The sequence below is a fragment of the Diadema setosum genome, chromosome 8 (genome assembly GCF_964275005.1).
Source record: "Diadema setosum chromosome 8, eeDiaSeto1, whole genome shotgun sequence".
NCBI classification, from domain to species: domain Eukaryota; kingdom Metazoa; phylum Echinodermata; class Echinoidea; order Diadematoida; family Diadematidae; genus Diadema; species Diadema setosum.
Window position 1 is genome coordinate 455,888 of NC_092692.1, and position 23,923 is coordinate 479,810.

Consider the following 23,923-nt stretch of genomic DNA (forward strand, 5'->3'; position numbering starts at 1 on the left):
GGGGTGAAGAAGGTGGCTAGCTCTAATGTATCACAAGAATTCATCAGAGGTCACTGCCCTTTCTCAAACTGCCCGTACGTACACTGTACCTGCAGTATCTTACTCAGATAAATGTGCTGAAGGTAACTTCCACAGTTTTTCTACTGCTGTGCAATTCTGTACTTAACCCCTTCCACACTGAATTTTGAAATGCCCATAGACTTAATACACAGGCCACCAGGTTCCCGTACAGAACGGGTTAAGTCATATGAAAAATCTAAAACCTGAGATACCAACAGCACATCATGAAAATCACCAAATTCTTAGTCCACCCAATGTCTTAAAGAATCTTTGTAGGTCCTGTAAGCAGTGTGGGGAATTCTAGAATCTTGTTGCTACTGCCTACATCAAGTAAACAATGAGAATGTACGGAGAAAAGCATTACAGACATCTGTACAGACTAGACTGTGTTCTTTTTTGTTTCTTTGTTTCTTTTTTTTTTTTTTTTACTCCTTTTTTAGAAAGAAAGAGTCTAGTAAGTTACATATCAGAAATAAAATGGCAGGTTGACATATGGCAGACACTATTCATCTGTCACTCTTACTGTAGCTCTCTGTGATACACCACTGCCCTACACGATAGAGTGATGTAAGGTGTGTAATGTGATTTAAAACAATGACTAGAGTCATATATGCCTACACAACTATCAAATATATGCAGTTATATTCCCTGTACAGTGAAGATATAGATATGTACATTGCATAAATCTCCTACCATACAGAAATCCATCAGGAGAGTTGATACAATTTCCATCCATTACTTGGGCAGCATACAGATAATTGATTTCCAATAATTTGTCTTACACCACACATGATACATTGCCTTTTATAACTCTGTGATCACACTTTCTACATATGACATCATTATGGCAATTCTCACATTGTCTTAAGCTACTCCAAACCATGCACACTGGAAAAGTACAGTTCAGCCCACATCTCACTACCAGTAGCTTTCTCTCCATCTCTCTCTCTGTCTCTCCCTCCCTCTACAGTTACAACTCACAAATGTGTATCATTGCAGTGTGCTCTGATTACAGTCAATATAAAGACTGTACCTTCTTGAAACACTTGATAAATTGATAAAATTATGTCACATTCTACACATTTGTCTGAAATTGTTTTATTCATGAATGAAAACGATAATGGGATAATCAACCATATATTTTTTTTTTCCACTGGCTGTACTTCTCATGAAGAAGCAAGACTTGCAAAAAAGAATCTTTACTATATGATTTGATAAGTTAACATAAAAAAGCATTATTTGTAATCTGCTCACTAGAGTACTCACAAATTTATCTTTTATCTAATGCAGTTTTTTCCTTTCTGATTGGAAGTAAAATTGATGTGACTATAATGCACTGGCAGGATACGTTTGAGCCTGTAAAATCAAATAAGAATTCATCCCCCCCCCCCCCCAACCATTTTCCCTGAGATGCCATGGCGGTCGGACTATCTGCAATGTTCTCAAAACATTAAATTAGTGCCAACGCATGTCTAATATCTCAGTGTATTTTCTGGTCCCCAAAATGACACTAGACACATGACAAGGAGTGTATGACTGACCATTGTACTCATCAGTGATACACCTCAACACTGTCTGTCTCTCTTCTCATATTGTCTTCTTCTATTATCATATCAATATAGATTAATACAGCCAGTAATACAGCACAGCTCACACTGGAATGTACTTTCAAATAAAAAGACGAGCCCCTTATTCCCCCCCCCAAAAAAAAAAAAATAAAAAAAAATCATAAAACAAAAACATTAAAAAAAAGGAAAAATGACAATAAAGTGGCTATTATCTTTAGTATAATTCTTACTTCCTTCTGTTGGTTTTGTAAACCCCCTCTCTCTTTCATTCTCTCATGAAACACAAATACAAAGACATTCACACAAACATACTGTACCCATCTCCCTCCAACACACACACACACACACACACACACATACATGTACACACAAACACAAAAGTCCCACAAAGAGAATAACCTGAGCATCCGCCTGGTTGCACGTACATGTATGTCACCATAAAATGATATATCTTGGCACTAACATCCAATACGTGTCAAGGGTCTTGGACTGAAGTCGCAGAGAGTAACACATTCAAACCTTATACTTCCATCCTGGTACATTCATGGTCCACATACACATTTGGACTATTGAACCTAAAGTGGACTGAAGGCTCATTGCTTGCATACTGGGTACAATAGAGGAGGGCTCTTTAACACCCTAAAATGCTTCGAACTTCATCCTGATGACAGCACCACACTGAACAGCAAGCAGCCGCTGTAATCTTTATCCAGTATCACTTCTCCCTGATAGTTACTGATACAACATATACGGCAGAAGATACTTGGAAAGAAGACATGACATTTTCAGGGGCCATCCCCCTCTTCATTTTTTTTTTTTACAAAAAAAAAAAATATATAAAAAAAGCCCCCCCCCCCCTTAATTTTGTAAAGGCGCCTCCCCTTTATGGAATATATTTTCTAAATTTTGCTATATTTTCTGTTCAAAGCTCTTGAGATTAATTTGTCTGAACATCTGGGGTGGTATTCTGAGGTCGTACTTAAGTCCGTAATTAACTTCGTAATTAAGTCGAGAAGTTAATAGGCCCTTAATCATGGGCAAAATCGGTATTCCGAGGACGTAATTAAGGTATGATTAAGTCCCCTATAATTATCTTATGTTCCTCCCATCTAATTGTTATTCCATCCAATCAGACGTGTTGTTGGAAGCCAAAATGATGATTACGCACGCAAATATGCCATCAATGCGCGCTCCTCCACACACCTCCTGTAATTACAACCCAAGAGCTCCGTGCGCACACTTCGATCTTTGATTGCAACTATTGCAACCCTTCACCTACGCAGGCGAAGAGCTCGCATAAAATGACAAAATTCCTCGAAGATCGCCTATATTTCTTTTTTTTTCTCTGAATTCTATGGATACCATGACAAGAAGATTTAACCACTCCTCGGTTACCGAAGACAGTAAGCATCGTAGTGGCCGAGAAAATACGCTCTAATGCGTGATATCAGAGTAGTTAATGACACTCTTTGGTATCATTAAGTTTTCCATTAACTTTCGTACTTAATTACACCCTCAGAATACCGATTCGTCATTAACTCTGTGATTAAGTCCTCTCAGAGGTGCACGCGCATTGATACGCGCAAGCGCGTAAGCCTTTCCCGCCAAAACGCTTGTTGCTATAGTAGTTAATATACCCCCTACTTAATCATGCTCTCAGAATACCTATTCAGTAATTAAGTGCTAATCAGACACTTAATAAGCCCTCAGAATACGGCCCCTGCATTTACTCGACTGTGAAAGAAAATTTATGATAGCCTCATACTAGAGTAAGCCTTGAACCTTTTGTGTGCCTATGATGTACTTATTAGCAGGATTTCATCAAGCAAACATAGTTGGCATTTGGATAAATGAACTCACTTGCTTACAATTAGATGGACAAACCCACTGAGGTATAACAATGCATCATTCCCAAAGAAAGTATTAAAGTGAAATGCATCAGGGATTCACAAGGTTGTGTTGTCATCATTGGTTGGTTGGTAGTTTTAGGACACTTGCGACTGCCTAGCTCAAAACCCACAAAAATTAGGCTGAAATGAATTCACACTTTTCTGCATAGTTTAAAGAATAAGCTCTAAGCTTTAAAGAGATAACTTGTTGAAACTGGACCATCCTAAGCCATTCAAAGAGTGACTGACATAAGAGCAAGTTAGGAGGTGCAGTTTCATAGAAAAGGAAGAAATGAAAAGGATTTAAAGATTAGGGTCACTCAGAAGTGCTGTGCAGAAGTATCGGTATCAATCAAAAACATGTTTTATTTCACTCTGAAAGCAAAAAAAAACCTCCATAAAAACTGCTAATATAACAATTTTAGTTTTGTGCAAAGCCACCAAGTTTTGGCAGTAAGTACAGAACAAATTATCGCACCAGATGTGTCAAACTTGAAAAATTTCAGTCGGTCAACCCAAATGACATACCATTGGTACATATATTTTGGTCCCCTCCACAGAATTCTTACCTATGGTTTTTTGTGGGTTTTGAGCTGGGCGGTCACATTTGTGTGTATCAGAGAAACAGTATGCTGTAAATATCCATTAGCAAACAAAATACAAAATACAGTGAGAATTGATGGCTAGTGTTGGCTTATCATATGCTCAGAGCTAATACAGCTTTAGTAGGACGTAACACTGCACTGCCATTCTTCATTCTATGCTTTAAACCATTACAGCTTTAGCAGGGCATAACACTGCTTTGTCACTCTTCACCCTATTAAAATCAATAAAGCAAATAAGAGATTGGAAAATGCTAGTCTGCTAAACACGAAATTGGATGCTGCCACAAATGGACATAATGAATATGAATATATCTAGTGGACATGGACAGTTACCTGTAAAGTGCTGTGTGAAAACAAATGGTAGGGCCTACTTATGAGCCCTGCACAGAAAATATCGTCATTTGGTCAGTGATTTACTATGAAACTAAGGCGGCCTATTCTACTAACTACCACATATTTTTATGTACATGTGGCACTGACATGGCTTACGGCAAGATTTAAAGAAAATGCCACACAAAGAAATGAGCTGTTTGCAATGTTCATCACACGGTTATATTCTTTTGGGCAACATAGTACATCATCCTGTTGTAACTTTTTTGGCCTGATGTCCAGCATTATTCTACAGCAACAAGCTGTAACTCACTGTATAAATTATTTGTTTCTAAAGAAAAGAATAATTTTACAAATGTGAAAATAACCAAATATTACAAGAATTATTTGAAAAGATGTTAATCATTTAAGCTCCACAGCTTTAAATTATTTCTAAAACTCCTCACTTATGAGAAGCAATGATACCAATAACTATCAGACAAAATCTTCCTTAAATCTGTCTTTACAGAGTCTTTACAGATACCTTGAATTACTGATGAGCTAGTTTGCCATGTGAATCAAACCTTCTATGATTGTATGTAATGCGTGTTGCAGTACACTTTTGGCAAGGATTTCATACAACTAAAACTAACAAACAAATATATAGAACTGTCATAATCATCTTTTCTTTCTATCTTCCCCTATTATAATCTACAGTATACAATATCAGTCTTCTATGCTATGCATTTGTATATATCAAGCTTCAAATACAGCATATGAAAGAAGAAAGAGGGTGGTGTAATTGCGCCACATGTTAACTGGACAGAGCACATATTGGCTGATGCCTCTTACTGTGGGAGTTCATGTCAAACTGCAGAGTCTGTGTCTCACACTTTTCATGACCACAATAGTGTGTTTCAACAACACATACACACACACACACACCTACACTTCAGGGATAGATATCAATCTTGGTGACAGCCAGGAGGAAGTCAAGAACTTGGATCTCGCAACCAGGTGCGCAGTTCGCAAACATCTCGCTCCACAATAAGTAAGAGTTCACAGCCCTTTAGCTTGAGCTGTGAGCGCAAGAAGTCTTGTAAGGCAGCAGCACTGCCAAGTGCTTGAGGCTTGCCAAGTTTGGAGTCCAGGTTGTAGAAGACACCCTCAATCTGTCGCAGTGCAATCCAGTGCTTGCGCCGTATAGGCACACTGACAAAGCCAAGCTGAATCGGAGATGGCACATTCATGATGAAACCAGTGATGTTTTCCAGTTCTAGTTGATCCAGGCTTCTACAGACACAAGAATAAAGATAATTAGCCCATTACTCTCTGTTGGTAGGCAGAGGCCTACATTAGCTCTGTGTTTTTGCCTCCCAAATTGGGTTTGAGACAGAGAAAGGCTTCTCACTGCCTCAGCAGAAACTACAGGTACTAACCATTACAGTCTCTCTGACAGAACATTTGATTTCTACTTTAAAATATAACAAAACATTTATAGGACAAACTGAATATATTCATCACATGCCAAATAGGGAATTGTCATACAGTTCCGAAAAGACTAGAGTGAGTTTATGCCAAACAAGAGGGCACAATGGTCAGATATCGTATAACTGGCATTAAAGGACAAGTTCACCTTGATAAACATAAGGACTGAGAAAATGTAGCAATATTAGTAGAACACATCAGTGAAAGTTTGAGGAAAATTGGACAATCGATGCAAAAGTTATGAATTTTTAAAATATTTGTGTTGGAACCGCTGAATGAGGAGACTACTAAGGCTCATGATGTCATATGAGTACAATCGTATAAAGAAAATGTAAAGAAAATTCAACATATTTTCACTTTTTTCGCAAAATAAAAGAGCACTTGACTTGCCTCTTTCTAAAGGCAATGGGAATAATATTACCCATAACATATGTCAGTAACGAGTCAAGGGAATGTGTACTTTTTTCAAAAGATGAAATTTTGTGAAATTCTCTTTATATGTTCCTTATATTGTTGTACGCATGTGACATCATACACTGCAGTAGTCTTCTCATCCAGCGGTGACTGTTCAAAAATTCATAACTTTTGAACGGATTGTCCAACTTTCCTCAAACTTTCAATGTGTTCTACTAATATTGCTGCATTCACTCAACCCACATGTCTATGAAGGTGAACTTGTCCTTTAAGTATGAAAGTTAATACATCATGTGACTCACTGCCATTTAATTTCATCCCAATTTTCACCTCTTTGATACTTTGCATAAGGATTCTTTCAGTGTGTGTACATATATATGTCAACACATAAGTTGGTAAATACAACTACATGTCTACATGATTTATACATCAAACTAAGGAACACCATCAGTTTGTAGCTTCTATTTCTTCAAGTTAATCCCAAAGATATTTTGTTTTGATGAAAAAGAGGGGAAAAAATCAACAAAAAGAAATGGCTTGGTAATGTGGTTCAATTCTCTGAGGAGTTGACTAGTACCCACATAAAAATGCATAATGTGAATAAAGTAAATTGTAGTATGCATGTGTGTCTGTGTCATGCTCAGTAACATGCATGCTCAGCTGCTGTTGACTTCAGCCAAAATTCAAACTGGAGAGTTGGGGGAAAAATCCCGAAAATTCCTAGGTTTTCCATGTTTATCAATACTGGAAATAGTGCCATAGATGTTTAAGAGTGCTTGTTGTCTGGAAGGGAGTTTATGGTTGAAATGGTCGTAATTTGTATGTCTAGATTAAGAAACAGTGTTGATTGACACAGCTGATTGAGCATGTACTACACTGTATGTTGAAGGCCCAAAGGTCAATTGATATACAGTACTTCAAGAGCCATCGTATAACGCTATGCTTGCCTTTCACCTTTTTAGTCCATCAGGTTTAATCGTAAAGTGAAGACACAGAGATATCATAGACCTTACAATATCAGCAGTCAATTTCACACTATTGCCACCAAACTCTTGCTGGTCAACAACTGAAAATACAGACACCATAAAGGGGTTTTGGTTTGGGATTTGAGCAGTTTTAAAATGTTCATGGACGTTTTTTTTTTTTTTTTTTTTTGTTTCTTGTTTTTTGTGAATATCGTTAGTGAGAACTCATGAGAAACACAGCTCCGCTACAACTGTACATCAGCATCACATCAGAGCCAACTTACATCATACATTCGAAGACGGATGTCAGCTGGTATATGGATTTTACATCATAATGGAAGAGTATCTTGGTTCAATGCATCTTGGTGAGACCAAGGTATTATGCAATGCTGCACACTAGCACTCGTCTGACAGTCCTAGATCAGTAAAAATCACTGTTGGACCAGTAATTTTTTCAGAAATTGACCAGTAACAAATGGAAAAACTGGGTGCCTACAATGTGTACTGGTCTGACAGATTGGTCAGACCAATAGAAAAAATGGGTTAGTGTGCAGCCCTGGGAAATGACACCAATTGTCCATAAATGCACTGCTCTTTTTTGAGACTCATAGCTTCACTTGCCTTCCTCTTCATTCCAAATGTCACCCCCTCAAAAAGGAAAGGGAAAGAAATTTAAGGGGAATTCTGGTGACTGTTAAAATTTATTTTAAGGACTCATAGAGGTGTGTGGTGTTGTGTACAATGGCTCACATATGCAGCCCCTAACTCACCATAAAAACTAGTGTTTAGACTGTAAAAACAAAATAATCACAGCATGAAATTTTTCAGGAATCGGAGCATACACTTTGTACAGCCTTTTTCATGGCATGAAATTTTTGCAAATTGCAAAGGGCATTCAATGCATAATAGCATAGGCTTTTCATGCATTTTGATTTAGCAAATCTTGGCTCTTGTGAAATTAAAACGCACACAAATTTCTGGTTTTGCAGAACATATCACCCCACATCTCTCAGAGTGCCCCCCCCCCCCATGTCTCACTATTGGCGGGGGGGGGGGGGGGGGGGGGGGGGGAGGAGTAGGGAGGAACCTTAGCAGAAAAATGTGTTACCTCCTCTTGTCCCACCACACTGCTTCACACTCCTTGCGCTGCACAGCTGCCATGATGACATTCACATCATAGTTACCCAATCCCAGCATGCTCTTGTGAGGGTTGAGGACGGACCCTGGTGACAGACTGTGTGATGGGAGACATTCATACCTCTTGCTATTAGCTCTTTACTCATTTCAGAATAGTTTTAAAGTCTTTTTCTACAATGGTACAATATCAATTTATGTTCTATTCCATAGAGTGCAAACTTGCCAACAACAAAAATTTCAACAAAAAATAATCATTTCAGAATCAACAAATTTCACATTCCTAATTGCAGACCTACTCGTAGTCATTACTAAATGCTATGAACGAAACCAGACAGACATTAGCTTTTGAGCATAAAAAAAATATTCCACACTTGGCACATGCATCAAAGGCACATGTTTCTATCACATCAAAACCACTTGAATGACAGGCTTCTCTAAAAGGTTTTGCAAAGTTTTAATAAAACGTAATCACACATTACAAGACAAATTTCTAATTACAAGTATCCACAAATGAATTCTACACCCTTGTCTCTACACCCTCCCCTCAAAAAAAAAAAAAAAAAAAAAATCCTTAACCTGTTGAGGACGGTTTGATTTTGCTACAACACGCATTTCCCATAGACCTCTGCCCAAGTACACTTGTATACTCGGGACTCGTGCTCAACGGGTTAAAAACCTTTTATGATACATGTTAGAATAAACAGGATACCTTCACAAATGACAACATCAGATATTCTCATACAGACAGAAAGTGAACTGACCTTTGACACAGCTCATCCATTGACTGTTTGGTGAAGGCTTTGCCATCCTGAAACACATTATTGAGGGCATGGAGGGCACACAGCTCCCAACGCTGTTTCTCATGATAGATTGGCATGGCCACAATGGCACTGTCCTTGGACAGGTTAAAGGTCAAAGTCACAAACTGCAAGCAGAGGGCACAATTTAGTTGACAGCTATCTTCTCATGGTCATTTCTCATTTGCTGTCGTTGTTACTGGTTGGGAGGTGAACACTTGACGATAGCTTTAGAGAGGAGTTAAGCCTGACTGTCACACTTATCATGTCACATCTGCTAGGTAATGAGGCTTGAGGCGTGACAAGCTGAGGAATGTGAATGCTTGGTAATCCCTGCCACGATATGCTGGTGAGCCACAGAGCCAGCACGGCGGATGGACGGATGATCCCTGAGTTTAAGTCTCAAATATTCTGTATCCTACGCTGTAACATCTGGAAAAATCTGCAGAGGAAAATGACATCATATGATCAAATAGTTAAGTTCAATGAGATTACTGTCCTTAGTCATAACACATGACTTTTACTTCTGTTCATGACAGCCAGTGACAGATGCAACAGTGAAAAGTGCAAAAAAAAATAACAAACCAGTAAATATCAATGTTAGAACTACAATTTGTACATGACATTCTGCGGCAGCATTGAGTTGTACTGAATCAGATTTTTGTGGCAGCATCGAGTTGTACTGAATCAGATTTGTGTGATGTACAGTACAATTGTACATGCATGCAGGTGTATTGTGTGTCCAAGTGAGTGACTGTACACATGTATGAGAGTTTCAAAATTAAATAGTGTGTGTGTGTGTGTTGTGTGTGTGACTGTTAATTGTGCATGTTTATATTGGTAACTGAGTTTTTGTTTCTAATGAGAGGCTGCATTTAGGTAGTAAAATAGTAAAATTGTAATGGGTAGGGGTGGGAAGGAAGGGATAGGTATGGGCAAAGTAGGGTTTCTTTTTATGTGTTCTCTCTTTTTTCTGTAGTTTATAGTGACGTATAGTACCCGGTATATGGTTAGAAGGGTAATTAGGTTAGCTACATGTAGGTAGAATTGTTTTGGGAGATGGGTTTATTTCAGATATAATATACCTTCAATTCTTTTTGATTCTGTAATTGCTGTAATATTGCCAATTTATTTCTAATATTGAAACATGAAAATGCATAACTATTTCAGTTATCTTTAAAAGATTTATTCTTTTATGTTTTTGCAGTAACTAATACCAAAGCAAATTGGTATTTCTTGTATTATTTGATGGGAAGTGAATAAATATATAAAAATGTATTGCTGCAACAAGTCAAATGCACCGATAATGACAGGTAGACCTTTAATCATACTCCATACAATTTCCTAGCTTGTCATATGAACATATTGATTATAAAATTGTTAAGTGTCACTGATCCAACTTAGGATGGATCCAGATTGTGGTGTAACACCACCACTGCATGGTGGGGCCCTGTCATGTTTATAGTAGTACATATAGATATTTGGCATAATGAGTTGACTTTTTCTGGGAAAATCCAAGGTCATATGATTTCTAAAGGTAGAAATTTGTGGTTTTCACTGCCAGTATGCAGGGATTATCAATACAGGAGGTGACACATTTCATATCTAAGGTTTTATATTTCATATATCAAATCATAGCCGTTATGTGGGTGGAAGGGCGAAAAAAAATACTTTTCCCGGGAGGAAAAAAAAACCAACAACTCTCTGGAATATTTTCTAATGCCTGTCAGTGAGAAAGGCAAAATATTTGTATGTTGTCCCCCATTTACATCAAAGTCAGCCCTTGAACACTCCATCCTTGCAGGGAGCAAAATAGGCCACTTGTGTCTAGTAGTATCCAAGTTGTAAACAACAAGTCAGAAGTGGCCCCAAGTCTACAAATTTGAATACACCTAAGCCCTTCCATACTACACAAATCTGGCCTTGTACAGAGGAATGAATCTGAAGATTAGTGAATTATGTGAAACCAAAAACATTCGCAGCATGAAGCTTTTGTGAATTTCTTAAGTTTTGGTATTGGAACTGCTGGATGAGGAGAATACTAGAGATTGTGACATATTTGTGGACAACAATATAAAGAAAATACAAAGAAAATTCCACAAATATTCACTTTTCATGAAAATTAGACATTCCATCAACTTGATACTGACATGTTAAAGGTAGGGAATCCCATTTGCATGCCTTAAATGAAGAGTTGTATACAGTGGTATGTTGAAGAGATTATCATTTTAGAAACTCCCATAAAGTATTGAAAGTGGAAGGTAACATTTAGTACATTTTTATTGACCGTTAGATTTTGAATTGAATTTTTTTCGGGGCTCACCGTAAATTCCAGTACATTACTAGGCTACCTTTGCAGACCCATGCACTGCATGTGTGTCCATCATGTATATTTTGTGAAGAAAGTTCATCAAAACTTACAAACATTTCTATATACATTCTTGCTACACACTCTATATGTTATTACATCAGCTCTTATACTTTTAGATTTGTGTTTATAGATAAAAAAAATACAGAAGACTGCAACAAAAAGGCTTAAAGGTACTAGCCCACATTTGCAAACCCACGAAAATCAAAACTGCATAACACAGGTCCAATATGACTTCAAGTACAAGTTATAACAGTAACATACCTCACCTGTCGCTCTTTGTCTATACCATTCGATAAAAGAGAGAAAATCATCGTTTTAAAATCAATTTTCAAACCGGGTCAACCCGACCCAAAATCGAATTATGAGCACGGGCTATAGCTACGTACATTGTACATGTAACACGTACGTGGACCGGAGCTAGCGAGCGTTATACACACGTATGCATACGGATTACGGTGCATTTTCATTTATTTTTATGAAAGTAATGGACTAATTGGAACGAAATTTTGCACAGGTGTTACTGCAATCATGCCCAAACTCCATGCTAACTACAGTTGTATGAGACCAACTGCTGCAGGTTTACAAATGTGGGCTAATACCTTTAAGTGTGGCTGACACACAGAACTACTGAGTAGTTGAGTTTTGTGCATTATTCAAATTGTAGATAACTGTTGACTTCCAAATTTCTCAGCAGTGGCCTAAACAAGTGTTTAGTCCCCTGAGGTACATATTTAATGTTTTGCTGCATTTTGGGAGGTCTGTAAAAGGTATCCCCTACCTTTAAGGGTAGCAATTATATCCCCTGCTTTTTGAAAGCTGTTAGTCAAGTGTTCATTTCATTTCAATATGCTAGAAAATGAATTTTTTGTGGAATTTTCTTTATATTTTCTTTACATTTTCTTTATAGTGTTGTCCACAAATACGTCATAACCGCTAGTAGTCTCCTCATCCAGCGGTTCCAACACCAAAACTTTAAAAATTCTTAACTTTTGCATCAATTGTCCGATTTTCCTCAAACTTTCACTGATGTGTTCTACTAATGTTGCTGCTTTCACTCAATCCACATTGCTCTTTGGCTTTAGGCGGTCGTATTCTATCAAAATTTAGCAAATCCACAGGATTCCTCACTAAACTGTTTAAAGTCATAGTGACTGAATCATGGTGAATGGCCATTACAAAACTGTGTGTGTACATGATCTTAACTGGAAGATTCACTTGCATGCTGAGATGTAAACATTCATGAATTCATGTCACACATGAGAGGTGTAAGACGTCTCCCTGTGATACCCTGTACACGTACATGTGTACGCTGTGTATCCCAGGACGAATATACTGTACCTTTTTCTTCCCTTCCTTTATTCTTCCCTGTGAAAATATTTTGTTCTTTGCTTCTCTGCAGTCATATCTTCCATCCAAACCCTCATGGCCCTATCCCCCCCCCCCTCCCAAACACACACACACAAGATACATAAATGAATAATATGTTAAAATTAAAAAAAAAAATAATTAAAATAATTAAAAATATTAAAAAATAGATAAATAAAAAAACACAACAATCCAAGTCAGATGAACATGTGGCTCTAGGAAAGGCCTAATTTTGTCAATTATGCACACACATGGGTGGTTCTATAAGATACATGTAATAATAACAATATACAGCCTGTACATGTACATCAGGGCTCGACCTTAGCGGGAGCCCGAGGACCATTGGCTCCCCAGAATCGCTACGGGCTCCCCAGAAATGTATGAAAAAAGCCCGGCTGGCTCCTTAAGTTTTTTTGCCGTATAGCCTCACGTTGCAAGACAGAATCATAGTTTATGTACACACTCACAATATTGACGAGCGCGAGCGGCCCCGGCGCGCCCAGCGAGCCCTGACGCTCGAAGTTATTATCCCTGCAATTAGACTACACACTGTACATGTTTCATTTTCCAGCCGGCCCACGTTGCCCGCATGTGTTGTGTGTCTGTGTGTACCCGACGTGTGTGTGTTCGTATCTTCTATTGTAGAATAGTGTGCGCACATGCAATTCGATGCTTGCGTACTGTGTACACCGAACGGAACTTCGCGCGCCTGAATCTCTGTCGCCTACGGACCCTGATGTCTACATCGATCGCCGTGGTATCCCCATGTATGGCCGGCTGGGGAGCGTGAGTATAGTAGCTAAGCTACACACTGTAGCCAGCTGCCACTATAAACAGTACCCCGTTTCGTTTTGAGTCGGGGTAGAAGCGCTCCGTTGTGCAATTTCTGCTTCTTTTTCCCTACTTCTTCCGCTTTTCCCTTGCCTCCCAAGTACAAAATGATTTTTAGAGTGTTCAACGGTGTGTGTTTTTTTTTTGTGTAACGTTATTGCATCATTTTTCTGCAAGGAAGAGGTGAGTTTCTGTTCGTGTATTGATGTGCACTAGCTGTAGTATATGTGCAGGTGAAAAGCGTTCGAACTTTCCTTCCCGAGTATCGTGGAAACTCGATGTATTTCTAGGCCTATTGTTAAAGGAGATCTCATATAACAAAATACTTATAACAAACTATTTTCCGGTCAAAATGAATTAATTTCCTTTGTTTTGTATCGTTTATTGACGATCCCAAGGATCTCGTCGCAATACAGAGTTCCAATGTGTACTAATTTTTGCGTAGCTTTCGGTGCTGCAAACTTTTGCTGGGGCGTAATCCTACTTACTACAGTGTACTAAACTTATCGTTCTATTTCTTCGATTTCTTCCATTTTATATCACTTTATCCGTTCCCTTTATACTTAGAAATATTTGAACGTAATTCTTTCAAGTGTCTCGCACTGTTATTTTCGTAACGGCGATTTCTCCGCTTTGCTGCAATACTTTTTCGAATCGAAGCGACGTGTGTTGTCTTTTCTAAATATTTGTGTTAGAAGGTGTTGATACTTTGTATTTGTTATTTATTTTCCTCGGTTTTTATCTCGAGGGACTGTGCGTGTTTCTTAATGTTGATAGGAAAAGGCTAAAATGATCTGAGTGATGTCTGATATGTAGTGATGAAGAAAACTATGCTGGTAAAAAGACAGCTTACGGCATGCTAAGCGTACGTGCCGTTCGTTTTATTTCACTTTTCCTCTTATTCTTCTTTCCCTCTGACTCTTCTTTCCCCTCCAAAGAATGATAAAAAAAGAAATTACATACACCTCACAACGAAAAGATCCACGATCTACCAACCTTCGTAAAGTTAAATCTAAATGTTCAATATCAGCAAAGAATAAGGGGAAAGCATGAATTACAATAAATTAGAGCGAAGAGATTGTGAAATACTGAATACATGCGCGCAGTCTCTTCGGCTCGAAGAAACTTGACACCCCACCCCTCTCCCCTTGTGGAAATTTCCACAAAAGCAGGTGCCACACCCAGGTGCGTGCCAGACGAAAGAATGCGCGCACTGGAATAAACAGCGTGTAAATATCCTGGAAATATCGATCGAAGAACCAGCTCATTAGTTGAATTAAAGGAATCATTGCAAAGATATCGTGATTCTATAGCCTTTCTTTTGGCGCATAGCAGGAAACATCAAACAGTCGAATATAGTGTACTTAATCGAAGATCTTCTGTTCCCTGAACAATAAAAAAAAAAGGATCGATTAATCAGTCAATTAAAAAGGCAATCACAGAAATACTTAAAAGGTCTCGTATGCCCAGACAAAGTCACTATGAGTAGGTCCAATGAGATGCAGTCATCACCTGGTTAGACAGCAAAATATGACAATTAATTTCAGTTCATGGTCATCATAACTGCTTATTACTTTTCACAGTTTTGGCGATTAACATTCGTTCGTAGGTGTTTTTTGTTTGTTTTGTATGTTTTTCCTCGTGAAAGACGTAATGACTTCCTCGTATCGAATGTAAACTGCATGTTTACCGTAAACAAGCCATCAGCTCAGCTATGGCGCATTCGATCCATCGAACTTGCAGTAACCTCAGGCAGGAGCACATGGCGCATTCCTTTAAAAAGCGCATTCCTTTTAAGTACAACCACGTGTTTGCACATTGGCGCAACCACACACAGCGCGGCATTTTGCGATCATCGTTATAGCAGACTTTCCGATTCCATTCAGGGTAAAAGAAATTGGAATACCGGTACTTTCGGAAAATACTGATGTTTAAAATCCAGTAAAATTAAAAAGCCTGAAAACAAGGCATGATTATGTGTTATAGTAAACAATAAGTGGAAACACCGAACAGAGTTTTGCATTCACTCACACAGAAGCTTTCTTGAGAAGATGAAAGCATTCCCCCTCCCCTGCTAGATAGTGGAAGCTTCCATAACCAGCCCAGCAAGTTTCTGGAGGAACTTATGCACTTGTAGTCTTGTACACAGGCATTGAGAGAAATGTGCTGGTGACCACCTCGCACGCGCGCGCACACACACACACACACACACACTGTGTGTGTTATAGACTAAGAACAAGGTATCTCAGGCTTGTGTCTGTGGAGAAATGCATGTTATATCTAAAATCTTCTCCACCAGGTTGATACCACTAATAGACCTCTACTGCTGATTGTGACCGAGGGAAACGTGGCTCCCTCAAACTCAATTTGGCTCCCTAAAAAGGTCCCTGAGGAGCCCGGCTGGCTTCCTAGAAAAAAAGTTAAGGTCGAGCCCTGTACATGTACATGTATGAGACTTATTAGGCACAATCATGTGCAAGACACATTTACAAACAGGTATACAAACAGGTATTTAAGAGAAAGGAAATTAACAAAGTTAAACAGTACAGGATACACATGTACATGAAATAATCATAATCAATTATTGTAAGCCAAAATAAAGAAATACTTCTTAAGATTACTCTTAAATACTTCAACAGAATTACTGTTCTTAACGAATTGAGCGAGAGAGTTCCATTTTTTGAAGACCCAGCGTTTACCAAGGAAAAGTTTCTTCCCCCAACTTTGTGTGAAACCTGTAGGGATGACAAAGCAGGCTTGAATACTGAGAACAAAGATGTCTAGAGGGGATGTATTGGTTAACCAGGCCAAAGTTATACTGTGGAGCACAGCCATGTAAACAGTGAAATAAAAGCAAAAAATTTAGACTTTTGATCTATAGGCAACCAATGGAGAGATTTCAGAACTGGTGTGATGTGCATGTATTTGTTGGAAATGGTTACAACACCAGCAGGGTCTGCATTTTGTAATTTTTGAAGTTTTGCGAGTGAGTTGAGGTACAGAACAAGAGGCCATTGCTAAAATCCAGGTGGGATGAAATTAATGCACACACAATTTCCTCAGTGGCACTACAGTTAAGAAATTCACGGATGATACCTAAATTGCATACACTGTACTGTACAACTGCTGGATGCGTGTGACACTTGCACAAAAGGCGCCAAAAGGCTGAACCTGCATTACATATGAAGCAGGGGCGGATCCAGGAATTCCATAAAGAGGAGGCTCATTTACAAAATTAAAGGGGCACATGCCCCCCCCTCCATTTTTTTTTATTTCTTTTATTTAGTAAAAAGTAAAGTGGGGGGGGGGGGATGTGCCCCGTGCACCCCCTCCTGGATCTGCCACTGCAAAGTGATTATTTTATTGGTCTTATAGCGTGCAGTGGATGGGAGTATGCGTCGCAGGAGCAAATGTCATGGAACCCATATAGGCATATCACAATGGACCACAAACATACAACAAGAGAACCTGCACAGACTGGGAGAGGCAGGAATTCCATAAAGAGGAGGCTCCTTTACAAAATTAAAGGGGCACATGCCCCCCCCCCCTCCATTTTTTCTTTTTATTTCTTTTATTTAGCAAAAAGTAAAGTGGGGGGGGGTGCCTCGTGCACCCCCTCCTGGATCTGCCACTGCAAAGTGATTATTTTGTTGACAAATTCAAGTAACCACCTACTCTATTACTATCAGTGTGAAAAAGTAATTTGGAATTTTTATGCAAAAGATCAGGATAGTTCTGATTTTATTTCCCACTTTACGAATATTTCTGAAATGTCAGATTTCAGTTTCATGGGGCTTATTCATGTCCGCAGAGGTGAGAGCTGCAGAAAAAACAAGGCCGAAAGCACCAATGCTTGATGGGTCGCTGGCCATTGGTTGATTAAAACTTGTTTTTCTTTTTTCAAAATGAACAAACAGAATTTTTTTCTTTTTTTTTCATCATAGAATGTGGACATGTGTTTAACAGCAAATCACTGAGCAAACTTGCGACAACCTATGTGTCAGTCATGAGACTGATGAGCAGAGGAGGTCTCATGAGCATCCCCGGCTGAGGGGCCACGAGCGTGGTGCTCCAGGGGTGCTCATGAGTGGAAGATCTCTAGAGTATCTTATGAGCAGAAGCTTATAATGCTTATGAGCGGACTGATATGAATACTAGTAGGCAGAACACGGGTTGAGTAACTGCAGAATACCCCATCATAAGCAAGCACAGTGCACTTCCGTTATAACGAACACGGTTATAATGAAATTCCGGTTACAACAAAGTAAAAATTTAGGCCACAACATTATCCGCTCTATCTTTTTTTATTGTTTATTTGTTCGGTTATAACAAAATTTCGATATAACGTACCGTAAGAAAGGGAAGCATATATCCACTGCATTAGCAAATAAGGTTAGGGTACTAGTAACTACAGGTTTGTATCTATCTACGTATGGTAAAATTACGGCCTTCGCATCGTTGCTTCGTTGGCCAGAGACTTGGCATGGTAGGTATGTTAGTTTGTTGGCCAGACGGTCCACTGCAGGGCATGTATATCGTGCGTTAGCAAGCAAGGTTAGGGTAGTGTAGGGTTGTACAGTGTATGCTGAAATTATGGCCAGAGACTTCACATCATTGATTTCTTGGTTCGTCGGCCTGGCCACAGACTTCGGCAAAATTGTGAAATTGACTTAAAAGTATGTTTGTTGATTCATTTGCCACAGACTTCGGCGAAATTGTGAAAAAGCCCTAATCATAGGCTTGTTGGTTCACTGGATTGGTTCATTGACCAGAGACATTGGCAGAATCGTAAAATAGACTCCACAGCAAGGCATGTGAATCTGTGCATTAACAAGCAAGGTTAGGGTAGTGTATTTCTTAAATCATTTGAGGGATATTATTAGAATGGGAAAGAAAGATCAAAGGAAAGAAAAGAAAACAAGAAAGAAAGGACGGACGGAAGATGCTACAGATCGAGTAGAAGAAGCAACTCTGTTTGCAGCAGGATGCTCATTTCTGACAGGAGCACTTTCCATCCTTTAAACAGCTAGATCTAGATCTAATGAACAAGTAAACACCTGGGGTGGTATTCTGAGGCCGTAATTAAGTCTGTAATTAACTTCGTAATTAAGTCGGGAAGTTAATAGGCCCTTAATCATAGGCAAAATCGGTATTCTGAGGACGTAATTAAGGTATGATTAAGTCCCCTATGATTATCTTAGGTTCCGCCCATCTAATCGTTATTCCATCCAATCAGACGCGTTGTTAGAAGCCAAAATGATGATCACGCGCGCAAATATGCCCTCAATGCGCGCTCCTCCACTTGCACCCCCTGTAATTACAACGCAAGAGCTCCATGCCCACACTCCGGTCTTTGATTACAGCTCTTCAACTACCCACGCGAAGAGCTCACATAAAATGACAAAATTCCGCTAAGATCGCCTATATTTCTTTTTTTCTCTGAATTCTATGGATACCATGACAAGAAGACTCAACCGCTCCTCGGTTACCGAAGACGGTAAGCATCGTTTTAGCCGAGAAAAAACGCTGTAATTGGTGATATCGGAGTAGTTAATGACACTCTTTGGTATCATTAAGTTTTCCATTAACTTTCATACTTAATCACACGCTCAGAATACCGATTTGTAATTAACTCTGTGATTAAGTCCTCTAGAAGTACACGCGCGTCATTACGAGCAAGCGCGTAAGACTTTCCCGCCAAAACGCTTGTTGTCATGGTAGTTAATAGACCTCCTACTTAATTAAGCTCTCAGAATACCAATTCGGTAATTAAATGCTAATCAGACACTTAATAAGCCCTCAGAATACGGCCCCTGATTGTGCCTTTTCATCAATAAAATGGCCCCTGCCACAAATAGGCACCCTGTACAAATTCTTCTGCAAACGGGGTTCCTCTTCTAGAGTAATAGCCCCAATTTTCGGATGCTTAAAGTTTTTTTGCAATATTTGTTCAACTCAAATAATACTCTACAAAATTATATCTATAATAATGTATGTTGAATATATTAACCTACTTTTTCCCAATATTGATTTTTTAAATAGATCATAAAATTTCACAGAATCCCCAAATATTATCACCTTGTCAATTCCCCAAAATTCGGACAGCTCCAAAATTCGGACACGCGCCCAATGTCAATACGCATACAAGGCCGCTGAAAAATCCGCGTGCGCCATACCTTGTTGGCGCAAGGTTGCATCGGGGACGCTGCGGCGCTCATTCGTGTCCAAATTTTGGCGACTCTGCACTTGCATTCAGCCCCTGTACATTTATTCACTGCATCAGCACGTACGTAGATTTCGTTTTTTTTGTGTTTTTGAGGATACCATCACACTCTGAGCTTGCGATAAGCGAAAAATCTCACAACAGAACGGCGTAATTTTTCAATTTTTAGCGCTTTTTCGGCGATCCCGATTCTTTACACGGGACCTAAATCTGGGATTTTAGATGGATTTTTAGAGGTGACTCGGGCACTTTCCTGTGGTGAACGAGTGTGCCAGTATGTGAAACGATGTGATATGCGTGTGTTGTGACAGTAGAATTTGCTGGCTTGTGATTCTTCTTAGAACTCTCATGTCGCTACACTTTTCCCAGCCACTGCTGAACACAGCCTCTGGCACGTGGGTTATAATCATGGAGATCCTGTGATGTACAGGGTTCTAGTAGCATGGTGCAGTTTAGTAGGTGCTCCATATTGTCTGGGGAGCCTCCTGTCTTGTCTTCTCTTGTCAGTAATGCACCAACCGCCGCAGCTGGGCTATATAAATGTGCAGTCCCTCATGCATACAGTTGCAGCACTTTAAAATCTCATTTCATCAAAAACGCATTCGGTGGATCCATCACGGTTGTATTCCCATTTCTGTATCAGGGCTTTGCATCTCCCAACTCCAGTTCTAAGGCGATTCAGGCTTGTGATAAGTGGTAAGTGTCCGGATTTTGGAGGCCGGCCGAGAATTGGGGTTCTTACTGTAGGCCTATATCGTAGTTTTGTTGGTACCAGGTACGTTAGTCAGAGACTTCATATTGTAATTTCAAGTAGCCCCCGCCTAATGGCCAATGTTGCTAGTCTAACATTATGCACTTGTCAATGCAATGACGTCTTAGTAATCATGCAATAATGGTTTCGTACCAGAGCCGCCGTACGGCGGCGAGGTAGTACACGTATTGTACGAAACCATTATTGCATGATAACTGCGACCAGCAGCGTGCAGCCCCATACGCATACTGAGTAGCTAACTGTGACCAGCAGCCCCATACGCATAGCTAAATGGGGCTTCGCATTGTAGCCTACAGGATCATGACAGATTTAGTATCGCGGGTAAATATCAACTTAAAATCCAGAAATTTCTTCAATTTGAAGACTTACCAGTTAAGTTGAAGTATTGAAAACAGGCTTCGGGCAACGTTTGGTTTTGCCAATAGTCCCTTTCTGTTCGAATTGATGACTGAATGTGACTCGGTCGAGAGGACCTTGGGAGAGCTACATTGTACACTGAATTGACGGCCAGCGCATGCGCACACAAACATCTTATCCGTTCATGGATTTGAAATTTGTTCGCATGTGATGTGTGCGTATGCGCTGGCCGTAGTAATCAGTGTATGTAGCTCTCCCAAGGTCCTCTCGACATAGTCACAATCAGTCATCAATTTGAACAGAAAGGGACTATTGGCAGAACCAGACGTTGCCCGAAGCCTGTTTTCAAGACTTCAACTTAATCGGTAAGTCTTCAAATTGAAGAATTTATTGGATTTTAAGTTGATATTTACCCGCGATACTAAATCTGTCATGATCCTGAATGCTACAATGTGAAGCCCCATTACGCTATGCGTATGGGGCTGCTGGTCGCAGTTAATTGCATGATTACTCAGAAATGAGAGCACTTTGGGGCGAGTAAGTCTTACAGTGTTAGTTACATGAAAGGTAACTATACACAGCCCAGTCGCCGCTGTACATACGTAGCGCGACAGGGCTGTACCAACGAAGCTCCAAACACGAAGAGGGTCCAACGATCGCATGCGATCGGATTGAATTTTGATACTTTAGATCATTTTTTGCCACTTCAAACTCATCTGACGAACAAAATGATAATGAGACTTCATATCTATGCTATGAGTATTGAAATTTAGATTCAATAACTTACCTAAATTGATGGTTATATGCAGCATGTGTGAACGGTTCACGAACGGTACATCGTCTTTCACGCCAGGCCATTTCCAATATTCGGGAGGTCACATGATCTGAATGCCCTTTCAAAAGGTCGCACTGTCGACCGTGCTGCTACACCAACACTCAAGCAGCGCATCGCACGCACGCAAAAGATTTCCGCAGAGATCAAGGCGCCATTTTGAATTCTGCAATGATGAACCGCGACGGTGTTAGGGAATCCGCCGGAAAGTATCATTTTTTGGTTCCACGGACTTATCACGAGGGCTCTCAATGGACTTACGAACCTTCTGTAATACAAGCATGCACTTAAGGTGAGTAACGTTTGGTAACGTGTACATTGTTTATAAAGAACGTATAAATTTTCATAAGTTTTGTAGTTGTGTTGTGGTTCCCCACTTTGAAGGTGCCCGCTCGCTGGTCAGACGCTGTATTCGCGTAGCGTATTAACAGCGTCTGGTCGGGCTACATGAAAGGTACTTTAACCTGAAACACGGAAATTCAGGGAAACTTTTGAGGTACCAAAACTTTTTATTATCTTTAAGCTTTTTTGCAATATTTTTTAAACTAAAATAATACATACATACAGCTAGTGTACATCATATCTACAGCAATGTATGTGAAATATATCAAATTTCTTTAATCTCAACTTTCATTTCGTTAAATATCTCACAGAATTGCACAAAATCGCGAAAATATTTCACCTTGAAAATTCCCCAGTATACGGTCACCTGGTCCAGTATTCGGTCACGTGATGTGCGCGTTCAAAGTCAATGCTTGTTCAAGGCAGCTGAAAAACGCACACGTGTGCCACCTTGTTGGTGCAAAATTGCATCGGGGAAGTTGCGGCGACCGTTGGTGACCGAATACTGTTGCCTCGGCAATTGCATTCAACCCTTGTACATTGGGACACTGTATGTATCGGCACATACGGACATTTTGTTTTTCTTTTGCGTTTTTGAGGATACCATTACACTCCAAGCTTGCGAAAAGCGAAAAATCCTGCGAGAGAACGGCGTATTTCTCGATTTTTAGCGCTTTTTCGGCCACCCGTACTCTTAAAACTGGGCCTTATCCGCGCGCGCTTTTGGAAAGTAGTGCCGATTCTGCACTTTTGACGGTAAAATTTGGGATTTTGGATGGATTTTTGGAGGGGGCTAAGGGAGTTTCCTGTTGTGAATGTGTGTGCAAGTATGTGAATTAGTGTGATTTGCATGTGTTGTGACAGTTGAACTTACTGGCTGGTGACCAGTGATAAGTGACCGAATACCGGTGCCCGACCGAATACTGGTGCCCTTACCCTAGGGCCTGTATCTAAAGATTCTACCACGCCACGTAGACTGTGGTACAAATGTAACTAGTCTACAATCTAGTTTTTCTACCCCTCTACTAGTTCCTAGTCACTACTCACTACACTAGCCTAGTGCCGACATATCTAACAATATAACATTGGCTGATTAGCATGTAGCACACTGTGTAGACCCTAATATGTACTGTTTATTGGGTGTTGAGTTAGTGTGGTTAGCATGCATGGTCCTATAGTGGAATAGTGCGTATCAAAACATGCCACTTCACTGGCACCTGCAAACTGACTGGCACTTGTCTACACAGTACGGGTAACTATACACAGCCCAGTCGCCGCTGTACATACGTAGCGCGTCGCGTAGCGTATTAACAGCGTCTGGTCGGGCTACGGTACGGGCTGTTTAGTGAGTGTGAAGAGTTAATTAGGTGGTACACACTCGTAACACAGTACAGCACATTCCTGTGCAACTCAATCTCAAAGCTCGCAAATACGATGTCCAAATATAGTACAAATCACTACGGCATTACCTTGGTTTTCCCTGCCTCTGTAGTTACTCCTGCCACAGCTTCTTGATGTTTTTTTCAGAAGAAGGATCAATTTTGTTTGCATTCGTGACGGAGGACGACTTCACTCAACCTTCCATCATGTATTTTCAT

General features: G+C 39.8%; 1 protein-coding gene across 1 annotated transcript; it reads right to left on the reverse strand.

Moving 5' to 3' along the window:
• Positions 1 to 5,177: 5,177 nt before the first annotated feature.
• Positions 5,178 to 23,923, reverse strand: LOC140231921 (josephin-2-like). The gene is made up of 4 exons (XM_072312068.1): positions 23,795 to 23,923; positions 9,197 to 9,674; positions 8,407 to 8,532; positions 5,178 to 5,724 (listed from the first exon to the last, which is right to left on the reverse strand). Exons 2-4 carry the CDS (start codon positions 9,310 to 9,312, stop codon positions 5,424 to 5,426), a joined length of 543 nt encoding a protein of 180 aa, XP_072168169.1. The 5' UTR covers positions 9,313 to 9,674; positions 23,795 to 23,923; the 3' UTR covers positions 5,178 to 5,423.